The sequence below is a fragment of the Erythrolamprus reginae genome, chromosome 1, assembly GCF_031021105.1.
Source record: "Erythrolamprus reginae isolate rEryReg1 chromosome 1, rEryReg1.hap1, whole genome shotgun sequence".
Lineage (NCBI taxonomy): Eukaryota > Metazoa > Chordata > Lepidosauria > Squamata > Dipsadidae > Erythrolamprus > Erythrolamprus reginae.
Genome location: NC_091950.1, coordinates 38,278,704 through 38,300,539, shown reverse-complemented (window position 1 = coordinate 38,300,539; position 21,836 = coordinate 38,278,704). Strand labels below are relative to the sequence as shown.

Below are 21,836 nucleotides of genomic sequence, written 5' to 3'. Positions count from 1 at the left end.
ATTATCCAATATTTCAGGTATCTCTGCTTCCTTTTCTTTGCCATTTTTACTTTGGCAGTGCACAAAGTAAATAATAGATAACATTTAGTGCACATCTTAAAATGTTTGTGGATTGATTCTTATGCCATCAACATAATTGCTGCTTATTGAGTGTTCAAGTCTCCCCTTGAAAAATCTTTGGCTACTTTTATCTATGGAGATTTTCAATCATCCAGGTCATGGTTGCCCTAAAGGTACTTTTCCAAAAGGCACTTTCTTGGCTTTTCCCTTGAAAATGTTTCACTTCTCACCCAAGAAGCTTCTCCAGTTCTGCACTGGAGATGCTTCTTGGATGAGAAGCAGAACATTTTGGATAAAACAAGAAAGTCCAGTTGCCTTTTGGAAAAGCACCTTTGGGACTTAAGTTATACTAGCAATAGCAATAGCATTTAGATTTATAAACTTATATGGATATACATTTATATCCATAGTACTTTTACAGCCCTCTCTGAGCCGTTTACAGTATCAGCATATTGCCCCCAACAATCTGGGTCCTCATTTTACCCACCTTGAGCCGGTGGTGAGATTTGAACTGCTGAACTACAGCTAGCTGAAGTAGCCTGCAGTGTTGCACTCTAACCACTGCACCACCCCAGCTCTATTACAACTGTACTCACTCTGTGTTCTGTCGGGCTCTCTAGTAGAATCCTCCTGAAAATTCACAGGTACAAATTTCAGACACACACACACGTTTGAAAATTCAAAACAATGTCCTTTATAATGAACATTCACTTAAACCAAGCCCTCTTTTGCTATAGCAAAGAGCACTCGTCTCCAAACAAACTGGTAATTTGTACAAGTCCCTTATCAGTTCTGTGATACTTATCTTGCAGCTGTGAGGCAATTCACAGTCCTTCTTCTTTCACAAAGTGAAACACACTTTGCCCTGGTTTAGTTTCAAAGCGGGGGAAAATCAGCACACAAAAGGTCAAAGTCAGTAAAGCAGTCACGACACAATGATCAGATAATCCTCCACAATGGCCAAACCCACAGGCTGCTATTTATAGCAGCCTCACTAATTACCACAGCCCCACCCAACTACAGGTGGCCTCATTTTCTTTGAGAATAATCTCTCAGTTGTTGTTGCCTATGCATCGCTCTCGGCATGCGTGGCTGTATCATTAACTCTTGTTCTGAATCCAAGGAGGAGCTAGATAATTGATCTCCTTCTGAGCTGTCTGCCCCACTCTCCTCCTCCCTGTCACTCATGTCTTCTTGGTCAGAGGAGCCTTCATCAGCAGATTCCACCGGGGGCAAAACAGGCCTGCAGCATGTGGATGTCTCCCCCACATCCACAGTCCTTGGGGCAGGAGCTGGGCCAGAGCTAACCACAACACCCTGTATATATCACAGTAGAATTTGTGCTTCTTTGCAAAGTTCCTAAGGAAACGGACCCATAACGAATTCAAACAGGAATAGCAGAAAATTACAATCAGTAGGAATAAGAATATTTTCCTCGTGTCAATGCCTAATTATTTATCATTGATCTGAAATCAGGTAGGAGCACTTAGGTAACCCAAGATGGCATCAAACCATAAGATAATGAGAACAAAGCAGGGCATGTTGACAAACAAGCTCATCTAAAATATGAAAAAAAGGAGACAAAATGACAAATGAGATTCTGTATAAATATAGAAGTAGGACACGCTGGAATAAAAAAAATCTCAAATCCAAAACAGACTCTAAGTACACAGACACAGCATTAGATTATAAATTGACAGTGAAGTAGGAAGAATGAAAAAAACACATGACCTACGAAGTGGAAAACTTGGTGAGTCCCTGGTCCACCAACTGAGTTACAGTATTTACTTGCTTTAACAGTATGTAATTATGCAAAATAGGAACTCAAGGGGATACATTCCAGAATCAAAAATACAGTGGAACCCCGACATAAGAGCTGCTCTACTTAAGAGCAACTCGAGATAAGAGCTGGGAGGGGAGAGATATTTTTGTTCTACTTACAAGCCCAAATTCGAGATACAAGCGCCAAGGAGCTGTCTCCTGAAGCCAAACGCTAACTTCCGCGTTCGGCTTCAGGAGACAGCTGCGAAGCGGCGCGCATGTTTTAAAAGGTTGCAGCCGGCCTGGGGGGCTCGGGGGGGTGCTTGCAGCTTTCTTTCTTGCTCTTTTTCTTTCTCTCTTTTACCTTCCCTTCTATTTCTTCTTTTCTTTCTCCTTCCCACCTTCTTCCCTCCCTCCCTCCCTTCACTCATTCCTCTCTTACTCTCCCCTTTCATAAGTTTCCTTGCTTCCTTCCTCTGTTCCTGTCCCTTCCCCCTTTCTTTCTTTCTTTCTTTCTTTCTTTCTTGCTCTTTTTCTTTCTCTCTTTTACCTTCCCTTCCTCTATTTCTTCTTTTCTTTCTCCTTCCCACCTTCTTCCCTCCCTCCCTTCACTCATTCCTCTCTTACTCTCCCCTTTCATAAGTTTCCTTGCTTCCTTCCTCTGTTCCTGTCCCTTCCCCCTTTCTTTCTTTCTTTCTTTCTTTCTTTCTTGCTTTCTTTCTTTCTCTCTTTTACCTTCCATTCCTCTATTTCTTCTTTTCTTTCTCCTTCCCACCTTCTTCCCTCCCTCCCTCCCTTCACTCATTCCTCTCTTACTCTCCCCTTTCATAAGTTTCCTTGCTTCCTTCCTCTGTTCCTGTCCCTTCCCCCTTTCTTTCTTTCTTTCTTTCTTTCTTTCTTTCTTTCTTGCTTGCTTGCTTGCCTGCTTGCTTGCTTGCTCTTTTTCTTTCTCTCTCTTTTACCTTCCCTTCCTCTATTTCTTCTTTTCTTTCTCCTTCCCACCTTCTTCCCTCCCTCCCTCCCTTCACTCATTCCTCTCTTACTCTCCCCTTTCATAAGTTTCCTTGCTTCCTTCCTCTGTTCCTGTCCCTTCCCTCTTTCCTTCCTTCCTTCCCACCCTCCATCCATTCATTCACCCATTCCTCTCTTGATCGCTTAAAGCCGGGCCCTGGTGCAAAAAGGGTTGGGGACCTCTGTCCTACAGGATTGGGTGGCAGAGAAGTTGAACATATGTAAATTTAAAAGTTTAAGAAAGTTTACAAGTTAAGTGAAAGAAACTTCATTATTCATTTATATGTACATGTACATTTCTTCATTAAAAACATGTCTTTCTGCATAATTTAGACTAACTTTGTGAGTTTTTTGAGGGCTGGAACCAATTAAAATTATTTACATTAATTCCTATGGGGAAAAGTCGTTCGAGATAAGAGCTGCTCGACTTAAGAGCCCAGGTCCGGAACGAATTAAACTCGTATCTCGAGGTACCACTGTACTTAAAAGTATCAGTCTATTTAAGCCAAGGACCTTGAAAACACTTACAATAAAAGATTAAACTATCTATGGCAGTGGTTCTCAGCCTGGGGGTGGGACTTAGGACCCCTTTGTGGGTCAAATGACCATTTCACAGGAGTCGCCTAAGACCATAGGAAAAGACATGATGGTGTTAGGAACTAAAGCTTCTGTTCTGGCGCCTTGGGACATATTTTTACAATCTGACCAATCAGGCGTTTACAGTGGGGGTGTCCCTCTGACCTTCCTGCCAATCAGATTAAATCTCTGTTGGGAAAATTGGTGCCAGACTTATGGTTGGGGTCACCACAACATGAGGAACTGTATTAAGGAGACACAGCATTAGAAAGGTTGAGAACCACTGAGTTATGGAAATATGGTTATTATCTATTATTTATTACTATATTATAATGGAGAACCTGTTTAAAGAAAATAGATATCAAGTGGTAGGAGGGCTACCATAAAGGAAGTCCTTTCTTCTGCAGATGAAAAACATGCTTCTCTTACTAATAGAATATGAAGAACAATATCTCCAGCAGAACGTGGCCCAGATTAAGAAAAGAGACACTTTTAGGTATTTCAGATACAATTGTCTTGATACAATGATGTTAGGAAGTTTGGGTAATGAAACATCTATAAGAAAACAACTAAGCTCAGAGACCACCAAAGACCTTTCATTTCAATTCTGAGTTACAAATACTTTCCTCCATTGGCCACAGTGGTGAAATCAATTTTTTTTACTACTGGTTCTTTGGGCGTAGCTTTGTGGCTGTGGTGTGGCTTGGTGGGTTTGGCTGAATGAATTGAATTGAATTGAACTTATTAGATTTGTATGCCGCTCCTCTCCGAAGACTCGGGGCAGCTCACAACAAGACAGTAATACAATACAATACAAATCTAACATTAAAATTTAAACTAAATTAAAATACATGTATATATATATTTTTTTAAAACCATTAACTACACAGTCATACACACTCAGTCCAGCTGATCAATATAGAGGTCAGAGAAAAAGGGGGGAGGTTAATCCCCCCACGCCTGGTGGCAGAGATGGGTCTTTAGCATTTTGGGGAAGGCAAGGAGGGTAGGGGCAGTTCAAATCTCCGGGGGGAGTTGATTCCAGAGGGCCGGGGCCGCTACAGAGAATGCTCTTCCCCTGGGTCCCGCCAGATGGCATTGTTTAGTCAACAGGACCCGGAGAAGGCCAACCCTGTGGGACCTAATCAGCCTCTGGGATTTGTGCAGCAGCAGGCGGTCTCGTAGGTATCCTGGTCTGATGCCATGTAGGGCTTTATAGGTCATTACCAACACTTTGAATTGTGCCGAGAAACTGATCGGCAGCCAGTGCAGACTACGGAGTGTTGACGACACATGGACATATCTGGGGAAGCCCATGATAGCTCTTGCGACCGCATTCTGCATGATCTGAAGTTTCCGAACACTCTTCAAAGGTAGCCCCATGTAGAGAGTGCTGCAGTAGTCGAGTGAGCATGGCAGGGGAAGAATACTGCAAAATCCCCATTCCTACCTCACTCCAGGAGAAGGATACTGCAAAATCTGCATTCCTGCCCCACTCCTAAGGAAAGGATATTGCAAAAGCTCCATTCCCTCCCCACTCTGGGGCCAGCCAGAGATGGTATTTGCCGGTTCTCCAAAGTAGTCAAAATGTCCACTACCGGTTCTCCAGAACCTGTCAGAACCTGCTGGATTTCACCCCTGGGTTAGTTACAATTGCAGACTGAGCTTGCAACAGCTGCTTTCAGGTGATTCATCCCCAAAGTGAAACATGAAGGCTTCAGATATTTTGGCATGTACTGCAAACTGGCTGGGGAATTCTGGGAGCCGAAGTCCACACATCTTCAAGCTGCCAAGGTTAAGAAACACTGCTGGATACAGCATCAAACAGAGCTGGCATTAACAAAGCAATGTATAATGTACAGATAACAGCTTCTGACAGAAAAGGGGCTATAAATGCCCAAATGTTTGTTGTATGTCTGTTTTGTTTTGTGTGTACTTATTCAAAAACAATAAAAAAGATTTTTTTAAAAAAAAAGAGAGAGAGAGAGAGAGAAAAAAAACACTGTTGTATACAGCATCAAACAGAGCTATTTGTACTGGAATTCAGCAAAATGCTGCCTATAGGAAGGAGAGAAAAACCCAACCACATTGGGGGATGAAGGGAGGGAAAACTCTCCCTTAGACTGTCCACGGTTGACCTCTCCAGATTCCGAAGAGGTCAGTAAGGGGCATGTATAAGTGCACTAATGTACCTTCCGACCCCTATCCTATTGTCTCTCCTATAACTCATATATCTTCTCTTCTATATCTATATCTCTTCTTCTATTCTCTCATTGATATATTTTTATTCCTATACTCTCTCCTCTTTTCTTCCTTTAATATATTTTACTTGAAGGTATCCTCTATTACCTTCATTGTGTATTAGTGTGTATTGGACAAAAGGAAGGAAGGAAGGAAGGAAGGAAGGAAGGAAGGAAGGAAGGAAGGAAGGAAAGAAAGACCCAGAGAAGATGAGGACAGAGGGATAATCCATACAGGGAAGTGTTGGGACGAAGAGGGGAGATAAGAAAGAAAGAAAGAAAGAAAGAAAGGAGGGAGGGAAGGAAAGAGAAAGAAAGAAAGGAGTGAGGGAGGGAGGGAAGGAAGGAAAGAGAAAGAAAGAAAGGAGGGAGGGAGGGAAGGAAAGAGAGAGAGAGAAAGAAAGAAAGAAAGAAAGAAAAAAGAAAGAAAGAAAAGAAGGAAGACCCAGAGAAGATGAGGACAGAGGGATAATCCATACAGGGAAGTGTTGGGAGGAAGAGGGCAGAGCAGAAAGAAAGAAAGAAAGAAAGAAAGAAAGAAAGAAAGAAAGACCCAGAGAAGATGAGGACAGAGGGATAATCCATACAAGGAAGTGTTGGGAAGTGTTGGGACGAAGAGGGGAGAGAAGAAAGAAAGAAAGAAAGAAAGAAAGAAAGAAAGAAGGGAGGGAGGGAAGGAAAGAGAAAGAAAGAAAGGAGGGAGGGAGGGAAGAGAAGAAAGAAAGAAAGAAAGAAAGAAAGAAAGAAAGAAAGAAGAAAAGAAGGAAGACCCAGAGAAGATGAGGACAGAGGGATAATCCATACAGGGAAGTGTTGGGAGGAAGAGGGGAGAGCAGAAGAAAGAAAGAAAGAAAGAAAGGAGGGAGGGAAAGAAAGAAAGAAAGAAAAAAGAAAAAAGAAAGAAAGAAAGACTCAGAGAAGATGAGGACAGAGGGATAATCCATACAGGGAAGTGTTGGGAGGAAGAGGGGGGAGCAGAAAGAAAGAAAGAAAGAAAGAAAGAAAGAAAGAAGAAAGAAGGTGGGAAAGAAAGAAAAAAAGAAAAAGAAAAAAGAAAGAAAGAAAGAAGAAAGACCCAGAGAAAATGAGGACAGAGGGATAATCCATACAGGGAAGTGTTGAGAGGAAGAGGGGAGAGCAAAGGAAGAGGAAACTGACCAGAGAACTAAAAAACACTCTAAGATCAATAAAGGAGAATATTTGTAGCTCAGTGTTGAAATGAGGGATCCTTGGCACTCCCTGAGCTTGGTTGTTTTCTTGCATACGTTTCATTACACAAACTAGATAACATCTTCAGTGCTAGCAACCCCTCACCCTCAAAATCCTCTTCCTGGGTTTTTTTTTCCCCTCTTCAAAACTGAGGACAACTAAAATGCTCCTGGTTTTGTTTCTGCTCTATTGGGGCCAAACAGATGGTGCGGCAAAACTCTCAGGACATGCTGGTTTGTTCCAGGTTTCAACAAAACCTACTGGCTGTTTTATACACATCCCTACTGAGAGCCATTCGGCTCGGAGGCTGCCAAGATGGAAGGTTGAACTTTCTGCCTGAAATTGATGGGCTATTACCAAGCTGCCATCCTCCCGCCTAACTTCTAGCAAAGGAGAAATGTTGACAACCTCCCATCAACTGGAAGCTTTAAAAGCTCGATGCAGCTTTTTCATGAATTACACATTGGCAAATTCTATGCCCATTCCTTCTCAAATTTGTGTAAGAGTTTGTGATGAGAGGTGGTGATGGAACATCATCTCTGTTCAGATGGAACACATAAAAGATTTGGGCCAGTTTAAAGAGGGGTTTTTTTGGGAAATGACTGCTAGATTTGTATCCTTTCCCGCAGACTTCTTGTTTTAGAACTTACATCATCTTGTGCTTCGAGAATCTTCTTTAAGGGCCCAAAGTTCGGTTTTCAGATTACCTTAGATTAAGTTACAGATTATTATAGTTGGAAGGGACCTTTTAAGTCATCTAGTCCAACCCACCCGCTCTAGCAGGAGTCCCTATACCAGTGATGGTGAACCTATGGCGCAGAGCCATATCTGCTGGCACGCGAGCTGTTGCCCTAGCTCAGCTCCAACATGCATGTGTGTGCTGGCCAGCTAATTTTTGGCTCACACAAAGGCTGTGGAGAGCATTTTCGGATTCCAGAGAGCCTCCAGGGGGATGGGGAATGGCATTTCTACCCTCCCCCGGCTCCAGGGAAGCCTTGGGAGCCTGGGGAGGCCAAAACATGAGCCTACTGGAGCCACCAGAAGTTGGGAAACAGGTTGTTTCCGGCCTCCAGAGGGCTTCCAGGGAGTGGGGGAAGCTGTTTTTGCACTCCCCAGGCATTCAATTATGGGTGTGGGCACTCATGCATGCATGATAGTACATAAGCACGCTCTTTCGGCACTCGAGGAAAAAAAGGTTTACCATCACTGCCCTATACCATCTCGAACAAATGGCAGTCCAATCTCCCTTTGAAAGTCTCAAGTGTTGGAGCTCTCACAACCTCCGCAGGCAAGCTCTTCCACTGGCTGATCACTCTCACCATCAGAAAGTTCCTCCTTATTTCCAGGTTGAATCTCTCCTTGGTCAGCTTCCATCCATTATTCCTCGTCTGGCCTTGCAAAACACCCAGACTCCCTCCTCTCGGTGGCAGCCACTAGATAATTGTTCCTTATAGATTTTTGCCTGTTTGCCACAACAACTGTCCAGTCCCATATTTATTTTATTATTATTTATTTATTTATTTATTATTTAGATTTGTATGCCGCCCCTCTCCATAGACTCGGGGCGGCTCACAACAAGACACAACAAATCATAACAATCATATGCCACCTTCACCATCTGAAAAGTTTCACTACTGGCCAGGATAGTTTGTGCACAAAACTGGAAGGGAGAAAATACTCCCACGGAAGACGATGTAATAAAGAAAATTTTAGATTGTGCAGAGATGGATATGATGACAAGACGGTTGAACAATCAAGAAGAATCAGAATTTTATATTATTTGGAATAAAGTTTATATATGGACAAATAAAAAGAAAAATAAACTTTCAATGATATGGAAAAGCGTAAACATATTAGAATAACTTTTTTATCTTAATTTTCTTATTATAATGTTTAAATTATATAAAACAATACAGTAGTCCCTCGATTATCGCGAGGGTTCCGTTCCAGGACCCCTTGCGATAATCGAAATTTCGCGATATAGCGGTGCGGAAGTAAAAACACCATCTGCGCATGCGTGCCACTTTTCCATGGTGTTTTTACTTCCGCACCGCCAGCCCGCTGCCCGCCACTTGTCCGCTGCCCGCCCGCTCACCTCGCCAGCAAGAGGGGAAGACCCATGAAAGGTTCCTTGGGCCGCCTAGCAGCTGATCTGCTCGGCAGCGCAGCAGCAGCCTGCGCTGCCGAGCAGATCAGCTGCTAGGCGGCCCAAGGAACCTTCCATGGGTCTTCCCCCTCTTGCTTGTGAGGGCGCTTCAACGTTTCCGGACGGCAAGCTCGGACTCTTTCTTTTTCCCTCAGAGGACGCTTATGACAGGCGGCTGAGGCTTCGAGTGTGTCCCCTTCCACCGCCCGGAGGAAAGCGGGGGGAAGGGAGGAGAGAGAAGGAAGCCAGGCACGAAGAGTGTCCATGAGGGGGAAGAGACCCCCGCGCCGGGCAGGCCCACCGAAGCGGGAAGAGGGGGCGTGCGCCCGGGCCTGGCTAGAGCGCTTGATCTGCGGGCGCCTTAAAAGGGGGGTGTGGACTCCTGGGAGGCCTTGGCGGTGGAAGGGGACACACTCGAAGCCTCAGCCGCCTGTCATAAGCGTCCTCTGAGGGAAAAAGAAAGAGTCCGAGCTTGCCGTCCGGAAACGTTGAAGCGCCCTCACAAGCAAGAGGGGGAAGACCCATGGAAGGTTGGAACTGCAGAGCCGAAGGGCGGCCTTTTTGTCTGGGAGGGAAGATGACGCGCGGGCGGCACAGGGACGAGGGGGGGGGGAGGCAAAGCTCTGCAGCTCCAGCCACTTTCAGCCGAGCCTCCCCGGCCACGCAGCCAGGGAAGCCGAGCCGGGCGTGGCGGCGGCGGCGCTGCCGGGGCGCACGCCCCCTCTTCCCGCTTCGGTGGGCCTGCCCGGCGCGGGGGGTCTCTTCCCCCTCATGGACACTCTTCGTGCCTGGCTTCCTTCTCTCTCCTCCCTTCCCCCCGCTTTCCTCCGGGCGTGTTGGAGAAGAGGGTCTTCTTCCGCTCTTATTGTCTTGGGTGGGCGGGAGGCAGGAGCTGCAGAAAGGGAAACTTTTTGTTTTCCTTCGCTCCGCCACCCAAGAGAGCGGAGAGGCAGCGGGGGCGCAAGGAAGAAGAAGCGGTGGTGGCGGCGGCTTCCTTCGGGGGCAACGCCAGCAAGAGGGTCTTCCCCCTCTTGCTGGCGTGCGTGGGCGGTGGGGAAGACCCATGGGAGATTCCTTGGGCCGCCTAGCAGCTGAGGGTCTTCCCCACCGCCCACGCACGCCAGCAAGAGGGCGAAGACCCTCTTGCTGGCGTTGCCCCCCGAAGGAAGCCGCCGCCGCCACGCCCGGCTCGGCTTCCCTGGCTCCTTGGCCGGGTGTGCTCGGCCGAAAGGGGCTGGAACTGCAGAGCCGAAGGGTGGCCTTTTTGTCTGGGAGGGAAGATGACGCGCGGGCGGCACAGGGGGGGGGGAGGCAAAGCTCTGCGGCTCCAGCCACTTTCAGCCAAGCCTCCCCGGCCACGCAGCCAGGGAAGCCGAGCCGGGGCGTGGCGGCGGCGGCGCTGCTGCTCCGGTCGCCCGATCGTGTCCTGCCTCCTGCGCCGATGTTCCACGCCCGGCTCGGCTTCCCTGGCTGCTTGGCGGGGGGGGGAGGCTTGGCCGAAAGGGGCTGTACCCGCAGAGCTTTGCCTCCCACCCCTCGCCCCTGTGCTGCCGGCGCGTCATCTTCCCTCCCAGACTCCCCCCGGCAAAGTGACGTGGAGGAATGGAAAGCTGAAACCGGGCGGTTTGAGTTTCCCATTCCTTCAAGTCACTTCGCCGCTGCTCTCCTGGCTAAACTGTGTGGCAGGAGACAGGCTTTGAGTTTTTGGCTGGGGGGGGAGAAGTAGAACCTTCCTAACTCCCCCCCCCCCCCACCAGCCAGAAGGAGCGGCGAAGTGACGTGGAGGAATGGAAAGCTGAAACTGGGGCGGTTTGAGTTTCCCATTCCTCCAAGTCACTTTGCCGCTCCTCTCCTGGCTAAAAAACCCGGCGGCAGGAGACAGGGTTGGGGGGGGGGGGTACTGGGAAGCCCCCCAGGCCGACTGCCACCTTTTCAAACAGCCGCGCCCTTCCCAGCTGAGTCCTGAAGCCAAGCGCCAAAGGCGAACTTCTGCGCTTGGCTTCAGGACTCAGCTGGGAAGCGGCACGGGTGTTTTAAAAGGTCTCCCCCGGCATGGGGGGCTTCCTAGCACCCCCCCAAACCCGGGTTGGGGGGTTCGGGGGGTGCTAGGAAGCCCCCCATGCCGGCGGGAAGACCCAGGGAAGGTTCCTTTGGCCGCCTAGCAGCTGATCTGCCCGGCGGTAATGCAAACTCCACCATCTACGCATGCGTGCAGATGGTGGTGTTACTTCCGGGTAGAAAACTCGCGATATAGCGTTTCGCGAAGCTCGAGATCGCGAAACTCGAGGGATCACTGTATTCTTCTTTTCATTTAAATTAGTATGTTGATTTTATGAATTAATAGTATATTCTTTTTCTGTATAAAAATAGACTTCTAGGATGAGAGGGGTAATTGTAACCCCAACTATATGTTAAATGTTTGTGTGTTTGTTTGTCTTTTTAATGAAAATTAATAAAGTTTATTTTTTTAAAAAAATGAAAAGTTTCACTACTGTTGGAAGGAAAATTAGGTCCGTTTGGAGCCTGGTTTGAAAGAACACAGGACAAATGCTTGAAGTGGTGAATTTTATTTTGGAAATCACAGTATACACCAAGAATCAGATCAGACGTGTTCAGAGATGGCCAGGATTTCTCTGAATAGTTTCTTTTAGAGGAAACATCTCGCCTTTCTTTGAAACCAAGCAGAAACCACCCGCTTTCTAGGAATTCTTAGAAAGTGTAATTGACGGGTTCTCTTAAAGGGAATGCTGTAGTAGGCCTCCCACTGAGCTGCAGTCTCCCAATTAATTAGCATTACAGATGAAGGTAGCAACCTTGTGGAGGAGAGGATATGCAATTTATTAATGGGGAAAAGTCTGGCGTTCTGACTGGAATGATTACCTGCAATGGGCTTGTATCTTTTATCAACTTTAACCTTTGAGTCAGGCTTGTTACCTCTTGCTACAAAAGTCCTTTCTAACTTTTTGCTCCGGAAATGGCTGCAAGATTGATGACAGGGAGCAAAAGATTTTAATGGTAGAAAAGGCTTGGTATCCTTTCCGCACTACCTTTTATCATCCTTGCTTAATTTACTGAAAATGAACTTTACTGATCATATCGAGAATTAGAAGTACGGTGGTACCTCTACCCAAGTACGCCTCTGCTTACGAACTTTTCTAGATAAGAACCGGGTATTCAAGATTTTTTTGCCTCTTCTCAAGAACCATTTTCCACTTACAAACCTGAGACTCTGAAACTGTAACCTGGAAAAGGCAGGGAGAAGCCTCCATGGGGCCTTTCTAGGAATCTCCTGGGAGGAAACAGGACCAGAAAATGCGGGGAGAAGCCTCCATGGGGCCTTTCTAGGAATCTCCTGGGAGGAAACAGGGCCAGAAAATGCGGGGAGAAGCGTCCATGGGGTCTCTCTAGGAATCTCCTGGGAGGAAACAGGGCCTCCACCTTTCCTGTGGTTTCCCCAATCGCACACATTATTTGCTTTACATTGATTCCTATGGGAAAAATTCCTTCTTCTTACAAACTTTTCTACTTAAGAACCTGGTCACAGAACGAATTATGTTTGTAAGTAGAGATACCACTGTATTAGGAGACTGGAGGAATATATAAACATATATGTTAATATGAACACATAGGAACATGTGGCGCAATGGTTAGAGTGCAGTATTGCAAGATGCTTCTGCTGACTGCTGGATGTAGTTCACCAATTCAAATCTCACCAGGCTCAAGGTTGTCTCAGCCTTCCATCCTTCCAAGGTAGGTAAAATGAGGACCCAGATTGTTGGGGACAATATGCTGTAAACTGCTTAGAGAGTGCTGTAAAGCACTGTGAAGCGGTATATAAGTCTAAGTACTATTGCTATTGCTAGAGTGTTCCGATATCTCAGTGACTGCCACAAAGAAGAGGGAGTCAAGTTATTCTCCAAAGCACCTGAGGGCAGGACAAGAAGCAGTGGGTGGTAACTAAACAAGGAGAGAAGCAACTTAGAACAAAGGAGAAAAATTCTGGCAGTTAGAACAATTGATCAGTGGAACAGCTTGCCTCCAGAAGTTGTGAATGCTCCAACACTAGAAGTTTTAAAGAAGATGTTGGATAATTATTTGTCTGAAATGGTATAGAGCAGTGATGGTGAACTTATGGCACGGGTGCCACAGGTGGCACACGGAGCCATATCTGCTGGCACTTGAGTCGTTGCCCTAGCTCAGCTACAACATGCATGTGTGTGCCGGCCAGCTGATTTTTGTCTCGCACAGAGGTTCTGGGAGGGCGTTTTTTGTTTTCAGAGAGCCTCCAGGGGGATGGGGAGGGCATTTTTACCCTCCCCTAGCTCCAGGGAGACTGGGGAGGGCGAAACACAAGTCTACTGGGCCCACCAGAAGTTGGAAAACAGGCCATTGTCAGCCTCCAGAGGCCTCTGGGAGCCAGGGGAAGCTTCTTTTCGCTCTATCTAGGCATTGAATTATGGTTGTGGGCACTCGCGCATCCACAATAGCATGCACCCACACTCTTTCAGCACCCAAGGAAAAAAAGGTTCACCATCACTAGTATAGAGTTTCCTGCCTAAGCAGGGGGTTGGACTAGAAGACCTCCAAGGTCCCTTCCAACTCTGTTATTCTGCTCTGTTCCTTCTTTACTTTTCTTTCTACAGAATTTAAATACTTATTGAAAAACAAAAGAAGCCCGATCTTTTGCAATTTCCCCCTCCTCAGGTTCCCCAGCCACCCCCATCTGACCAAATTAAGTTCTGTTCATTTCCCTGGGAGTGACTTAAATCAGCATCTGTTTAAAGTTAATGCCCAGGGCTATCACAGTTTGCTCCCAAATAGAAAATCATGCTGAAACAATAAAAACTGCATTGGGTCATTTCCGAACCGTGTATAAAAAGACATCTCTTTTCATTAGACACATGCTGTTTCTGTTTTTTTTAAAAAAATACAACCCCAAAAAAGCAACCAGCAGCAGGTCATTTGATGCTTTCCAGTCAGATAAAATGCTACTGCCCTCAATAGGCTGGCCTCCTCCAATTGCCACTAGGCACTAGTATTAATTGAAAGTTTCCAATGCAGAAATACTCTATTTCAACAAAACCATTTGCTTGCCTTCTGGCTCATAGAAGAGTTCTCTAGAACAGGGGTCCCCCAACCTAGGCAACTTTAAGACTTTTGGACTTCAACTCCCAGAATTCCCAAAGTCTTAAAGTTGCCAAGGTTGGAGACCCCTGCTCTAGAAGATACACACATACAAAAGCCCCAGTCCTTCACTTGCTGATGAATAATCTTTACTGACCCCTCACATCCTGGACACAAATTGTTTCAACTCCTACCCTCAAAACGTCGCTACAGAGCACTGCACACCAAGACAACTAGACACAGAAACAGTTTTTTTCCTAACGCCATCACTCTACTAAACAAATAATTCCCTCAACACTGTCAGACTTTCTACTAAATCTGCACTTTTATTCTACTAGTTTTTCTCATCATTCCTTTCACCCATTTCCTCCCATGTTGACTGTATGACTGTAAGTTGTTGCTTATATCCTAAGATTTTTATTAATATTGCTTCTTCATTGCTTATTTGACCCCTATGACAATCATTAAGTGTTGTACCATATGATTCTTGACAAATGTATATTTTATTTTATGTACGCTGAGAGCATATGCACCAAGACAAATTCCTTGTGTGTCCAATCACACTTGGCCAATAAAAATTCTATTCTATTCTATTCTATTCTATTCTAATCTAAATTCCTTGTGCGTCCAATCACACTTGGCCAATAAAATTCTATTCTATTCTAAATTCTCTTCGAAATCCACGATAGAAAACTGAATCCTATAAGACAGGGGTGTCAAACTTGCGATGACATGTTGTTGTCATGTGACGTACCACAACTTTTTCCCTCCTTGCTAAAACGGTGGTGGGCATGGCCAGTGCATGAGGCATTCAATCCATGGGTTGCGATTTTTACACCCCTGTTAAAAAACTTAGGCTAAAACCTCAATGCAGAATAGATAATTTTCCTGGACTGTTTAGCTCGGTACTGCTTACATCATTGGTGACAAACGTATGAACCATCTGTCAAAAGCGACATGCAACAACGTTTTGGATGACACACCAGTGTTCACCAACACCTGAAAACAACTATTCTCAAAAGCACACCTGGCATAATTTTCAGAGGCTGCAGAGACCCATATAAGAATTAGGTCTGCTGTCATGCAGCCTCCGGAGCTTCTGAATATCATAGGGAAATGGAGGACAGACATGGTTTAGTGAACTTTTTAGATACTTCAGAAGACTGTTCTCTGAAGCGGCTTCAAGAATGAAGGCCTTTTGCGCCTTAATAATAGAAGCTACCCATTGGGAATGCACGGGGGCCTTGTTGAGTGGAATGTACCAAATATCCCAGAATAATGGGGAGGAATACTACCTTGCCCCTACCCATCCCTACCCAAAGGAAGTTTCTAAAATGCCAATAGGGCTCCTGAATCACCCATTACTTTATTGATCCAGAAGCTGGGTGATGATGAAGTGAGAAAGAAGTTATCATAATCACATCCAGATGTTGTCCAGCATCTGTCTGGAGAATGTACATGTGGCGGGGTGAAAAACTGTCAAGGACTTAAAGAATATGACCATGAAAGAGTCATGACTGAAGAAACCAATTCTCCATATTCCTAGACCAGTGATGGTGAACCTATGGCACGGGTACCACAGGTGGAATGCGGAGCCATATCTGCTGGTACATGAGCTGTTGCCCTTGTTCAGCTCCAATGTGCATGTGTGTGCCAGGCAGCTGATTTTTGGCTCACACAGAGGCTTTGGGAGGGCGGTTTTGGCTTCCAGAGAGCCTCCGAGGGGACGGGGAGAGCGTTTTTACCCTCCCCCAGTTGTTGTTGTTATTATTATTATTATTATTATTATTATTATTATTATTATTATTTATTAGATTTGTATGCCGCCCCTCTCCAGAGACTCGGAGCAGCTCACAACAAGTTCCAGGGAAGCATTTGGAGCCTGGGGAGGGCAAAATATGAGCCTACTGGACCCACCAGAACTTGGGAAACAGGCCGTTCCTGGCCTCCATAGGGCTTCCTGGGTGTGGGGGAAGCTGTTTTCAACCTCCCCAGGCATTGAATTATGGGTATGGGCACACACGCATGTGCAATAGCGTACACACATGTTCTTTCGGCACCCGAGAAAAAAAAGGTTCGCCATCAATGTTCTAGACCAAGTTGCTGCTGTAATTTGTTTAAAAAATAAGTATAAATATACTGTAATACCAATTCAATGCCTTCCAAGCCTATTGTATTTCAAGTGTACAAATCCAGAGTCAAGATGTCCTGGGTTTCTCTGAAGGAAGCACAGCTGTGGAAGTCAATGTATCCTTGTCACACAACTTTTGATGTGTACGGTACTTGTCACCATGAAGTAACATTCTTCTTACACCTGACAGATGAGCGTCCTCGGCTCTAATTTTTCTACAAAGGGGTGGTAAAAATGTTTAAATCAAACAGACCACATGGAAATATGTGAAATATGCATAGGAAGGCTGCATTGCTGCAAGCTGAAGAAACCACATAAGATGAATACTTTGGCCACACTCCAAGAAAAGGCTTGGCAGAAGCGGCGGGAAAGGAGAACCAAGGCTCTTATTGCCTCTGCCCGTGATTCGTTCCACTTAACAGTTACTGCAAATGGTCAGAAATAAAATTGCTCTCGAGGCCTCTGTGACCCAGTCTTCCTTGAAGCCCTCAGCCATCGCTGCAGGCTTGCATACTTTATGTTTCCCAACCTTGGCAACTTAAAGGTATTTGGACTTCAACTCCCAGAATTCCCCAGCCACACTCAGACCTGTTCAAGGCTGTTTTCCTCCTTTTAGGAATCCCTTCCTCTGAACATGAACATGGGAAACCCGGCTAATTAAAGTTTATTTCAGAAACTTAAAATGGTACACCGAGGAAGGCATTTCCATCAGCCGTTGTTGGAACCATCACTTGGACTCTTGTCTACCATCCCTTTTTTTAAAAAGTCAGTTTTAATCATGTGAAACATCTTCCCCTCTCTCCATGCCTCATAGTTTTAAGCCTCTCCTGCGACACCTTCCCTGCTTAGTCGCTTTCAAACCGAAAGGAACCCGTAGCTGGATTCCCACATGCACGGAGACCGCGGGACGCTTATTACTGCAGCTTTACCCCAAGGGCGATCCTATCCATCCCTTCGCAGGCAGGCCGGGCAATCAGTGCAGCAATCCTCAAGGGTGCACGGGATTGATTCTGGTTCTGGTTCTCTCTCTCTTTCTCGCTCTCTCCTTCTCTTTCCTTTCTCGCTCTCTCCTTCTCTCTCTCTCTCTCCTTTCTCTCTCCTTCTCTCTCCTTTCTCTCTCTCTGTCCTTTCTCTCTCCTCTCTCTCTCCTTTCTCTCTCCTCTCTCTCTCTCCCTCCCTCCCTCCCTCTCATGCAGCTGCAACCCCGCACCCTTCGGGGTGCAGCAGATGCGCAGCCACTGCGCTCCTTTCGTGAGGAGCGCCCCTTTCGCTCCTCCGCGCGCGCGCGCACGCCGCCACGCAAAAGCACCAAGACCCCCTTCTTCTCCTTTTTCGGCGAGCCCACCATTTTCGCGGGAGGTGGGGAGGAGAACCAACCGCCCACCCACGGCGAGAGCCGCCAGCCCGAGGCAAGTGGACGTTCGCCCGGCCCAAAGATGCAGAGCGCGGAAAGGGGGGCGCACCGCCTTCTTCCTCTCGCTCTCTCCCTCTCTCCGTCCTCCGCTGCCCCCCTGCCTCGAAACCCCCAACCCCAGAATCCAGCTTATCTTCTCCGGCATCCCCCCCCCCCACACCCTCTGCCACCCTCCCTCTTCTTTTCCGTATCAGCTGGTGCCCGGGGTTTTTTTTTAATTGGGAGGGTGTTAAAAAAAGACCCATCACTGGAGGAGCGAAGGCAAAGTCGCGCAGGCTTTTACCGGCTCTCCAAAAACGAGCGGCTCCGTTGCGCGCAGGTTTCCTGCGAGACCCCCGGCTCAAGCGGTGCCCTCCCGCTAGAGGAGACGTAGGGAGGTGTGTGTGTGTGTGTGTTTATGTGTGTGTATACCGCCACCCTGCAACCCAGCGCAGCGCAACAACCCCCCCCCCCCCCCCCAAAGCGCGGATTTCCCACGCGGCGCAGCGCCCGCGCCCGCTTTCCGCCTTACTTTTCTGGCTGGCGGAGTAGCCGGGATAGTAGCCATAGTAGCCGGTGATGCGAAGGATTCGGTCCTCGATGGTGGCTACCCCGTTGGGCGCCGCCTTGACATCCATGCAAGGTTGGGGGGCTCGGACCGCCCGTCCGGGTTGGTCAGGGGGGTAGCGGCCGACGAGGAGGAGGAGGAGGCGGAGGAGCAAGAGGAGGTGGGGCCGGCCGCGGAGCGTTGGGCAGACGCGGGGCTCGGGCTGGGGGGCTCGCCGCGCCTGCAGTTGCAGCGCGGGCCGGTCTGGTGCGCTGGTGGCGGCCGTGGCACGGCGGCTCCTCGGCGCACCTTCTCCAAGGCTTGGTGCAAAGAGCGGCTCCTCTGCATGATCGCCGAGGCCGCCGCCGCCCCCCGTGTGGCTTCCCCAGAGCCTCCTCCTCCTCCTCCCCCTGCCGCCTCCGCCAAGTTTTCGCGCGGTCCTTTTCCAGGCCGGCGGTTCCACGCGGCGAGTGGCCAAACTTAAAGTCGGTGGGCGCGGAAGACCAAAAGCGAGGAAGGGGCGCGAGTGGGATTGGCGCTCCCTCCCGTTGAGACTGCAACAGCAGAGACTTTTTCGGAATATTGGATCATAACTGCTGTTCAAGCCAACATGGCTAATGATAAAAAAGATAATAATAATAATAAAAATAAAAAGAGCTGGCTTTTCCGGCAGACCTGGGGTCGTTGGTCAGATGGCACAGCCATCAAGATCCGACCAGGAAAGACGCGTGAGTTGTTAGCCGTTTTGGTTGTTAGTTGTGGATTTTAAATTGTTTTATACATTTATTTGACCCCTATGACAATCATTAAGTGTTGTACCACATGATTCTTGACAAATGTATCTTTTTCTTTTATGTACACTGAGAGCATATGCACCAAGACAAATTCCTTGTGTGTCAAATCACACTTGGCCAATAAAATTCTATTATATTATATTTAAGGGTTTTTATATAGCATTTTATGTCTATTTGGGAGTAGGGCGGCATATAAGTTTTAATGAATGAACAGGTAAATAAATAAATAATAATAATAACAACCACAACAACAATAATAATAATAATAATAATAATAATAATAATAATAATTGGTGATTATAGCAGTGCTCCAATATCTCATAGAATACCACAAAGAAGAGGAAGTCAGACTTTTCTCCAAAGCACCTGAGAGTAGAACAAGAAACAATGGGTGGAAACTGAACTGATCAAGGAGAGAAGCAATTTAGAACTAAGGAGAAATTTCCTGACAGAACAATTAATCTGTGGAACAGCCTGCCTCCAGAAGTTCTGAACGCTCCAACACTGGAAGTTGAATAACCATTTGTCTGAAGAATAACCAAGATGTTGGTTAACCATTTGTCTGAAGTGATGTAGGGTTTCCTGCCTAAGGAGGGGGCTGGATTAGAAGACCTCCAAGATTATTATTATTATTATTATTATTATTATTATTATTATTATTAATTAGATTTGTATGCTGCCCCTTTCCTTGGACTCGGGGCGGCTCACAACACAATAAAACAATTCATAACAAATCTAATAATATACAATTTAAAATTTAAAATAGTTTTAAAAAAACCATTTTTAAGCAGACATACCTACAAACACGGGGGAGATGTTTCAATTCCCCCCATGCCTGACAACAAAGGTGGGTTTTGAGAAGTTTGCGAAAGGCGAGGAGGGTAGGGGCAGTTCTAATTTCTGGGGGGAGCTGGTTCCGGAGAGTCAGGGCCGCCACAGAGAAGGCTCTTCCCCTGGGGCCCGCCAACCGACATTGTTTAGTTGACTGGACCCGGAGAAGGCCAACTCTGTGGGACCTAACCGGTCGCTGGGATTCGTGCAGTAGAAGGCGGTCTCGTAGATATTCTGGTCCGATGCCATGAAGGGCTTTATAGGTCATAACCAACACTTTGAATTGTGCCCGGAAATTGATCGGCAATCAATGCAGATCCCTTCCAACTCTGTTGTTGTTGCTGTTGTTATTATTATTGTTGTTGTTGTTGTTGTTTCCATCCAGGGCATTTGGGAAGCCCCCTGAGGGGCCAATAGCAACAGCATTCAGACTTATATACCTCTTCATAGCGCTTTACAGATGCCAAATTGCTTAAAATTTCCACTACAGGTGTTCCAGAACTGGTCAGAACCCACCTCAGAAGGATGGAAGGCTGAGTCAACCTTGAGCCGGTGGTGAGATTTGAACTGCTGAACTACAGCTAGCAGTTAGCTGAAGTAGCCTGCAGTGCTGCACTCTAACCACTGGGCCACCCCTGACTCTTAACAAGTGTTACATAATCTCTCTGCTGTATCGAAATCTAATGAAAGAAGGAGAGAGAAACAGGGAAAGGGGTAAGGATGAATGTCTATGGAGAGTCTCAGTCATCCAGGCCATGGTTGTCCCAAAGGTGCTTTTTCAAAAGGCAACTGGACTTTCTGATCTTTCTTTGAAGATATTTTGCTTTTCATATCCAAGAAGATTGGATGGGAAGCGAAATGTCTTCAAAGGAAAAAACACCAGAAAGTCCAACAGCCTCTTGAAAAAAACACCTTTGGGATGGTAAGAAATAATGTGTTAACTATTGAGAAAGTGAGATATTTATGAACAGTCTGATCCTATAAGCACAGCTAGTCCTCGGCTTACGACCACAATTGAGCCCAAAATTTCTGTAGTTAAATGAGATTTTTGTTAAGTGAGTTTTGGCCCCATTTTAAAACATTTCTTGCCCCAATTGTTAAGTGAATCACTGTCATTGTTCAGTTACTTAACAACTAAGAGTTGTTAAGCAAATCTGGCTTTCCTACCGACTTTCCTTGCCAGAAGGTCACAAAAGAGAGAGAACCGGGGTGGCGCAGTGGTTAGAGTGCAGCACTGCAGGCTATTTCAGTTACCGTAACTGCTAGCTGTAGTTCAGAAGTTCAAATCTCACCACCGGCTGAAGGTTGACTCAGCCTCCCATCCTTCCGAGGTGGGTAAAATGAAGACCTAGATTGTTGGGGGCAATATGCTGATTCTGTAAACTGCTTAGAGAGGGCTGTAAAAGCACTACGAAGCAGTATATAAATCTAAATGCTATTGCTAAAAGGGGATCGCATGACCTTGGGACTCTGCAACCCTCATGAATGTGAACCAGTTGCCAAACATCTGGATTTTGATCATATGACTATGAGGATGCTGCAAAGGTCGTAACTGTGAAAAATGGTCATAAGTCGCCTTTTCCAGTGCCGTTGTAACTTTGAACAGTCACAAAATGAATTGTTGTAAGTCATAGACCACCTATATAATAATCATGATTAGATGTGAGGTATTGGAGGCTGAGCCTATGACACTCTGTACACATGAAAATTGCTGCAGGTATATGAGAAGGGACAAAAAGTAAAGGCCACTGACACACGAAGAATAATAGAATAACGGAGTTGGAAGGGATCCTGGAGGTCTTCTAGACCAAACCCCTCTCAGGAAACCCTACACCATTTCAGACAAATGGCTATCCAACATCTTCTTAAAAACTTCCAGTGCTGGAGCATTCACAACTTCTAGTGGCAAGCTGTTCCACTGATTAATTGTTCTAATTAATAGGAAATTTCTCCTTAGTTCTCAGTTGCTTGATTAGTTTCCACCCATTGCTTCTTGTTCTACCCTCAGGTGCT

At 46.4% G+C, this 21,836-nt stretch overlaps 1 protein-coding gene across 2 annotated transcripts in view; it reads right to left on the bottom strand.

The window, feature by feature from the left end:
* The window catches only part of SLC35F4 (solute carrier family 35 member F4), a 221,290-nt gene extending 202,746 nt beyond the window's left edge, over window positions 1-18,544 (bottom strand). The window contains exon 1 of one of the 2 annotated variants that reach the window (XM_070749827.1): window positions 18,184-18,544. In XM_070749827.1, the coding sequence (XP_070605928.1) occupies window positions 18,184-18,289 (106 nt within the window). In that variant the 5' untranslated portion in view covers window positions 18,290-18,544. The remainder of the gene's footprint in view (window positions 1-18,183) is intronic. The other variant, XM_070749836.1, reaches the window with a different exon arrangement.
* Between the last annotated feature and the right edge of the window lie 3,292 nt (window positions 18,545-21,836).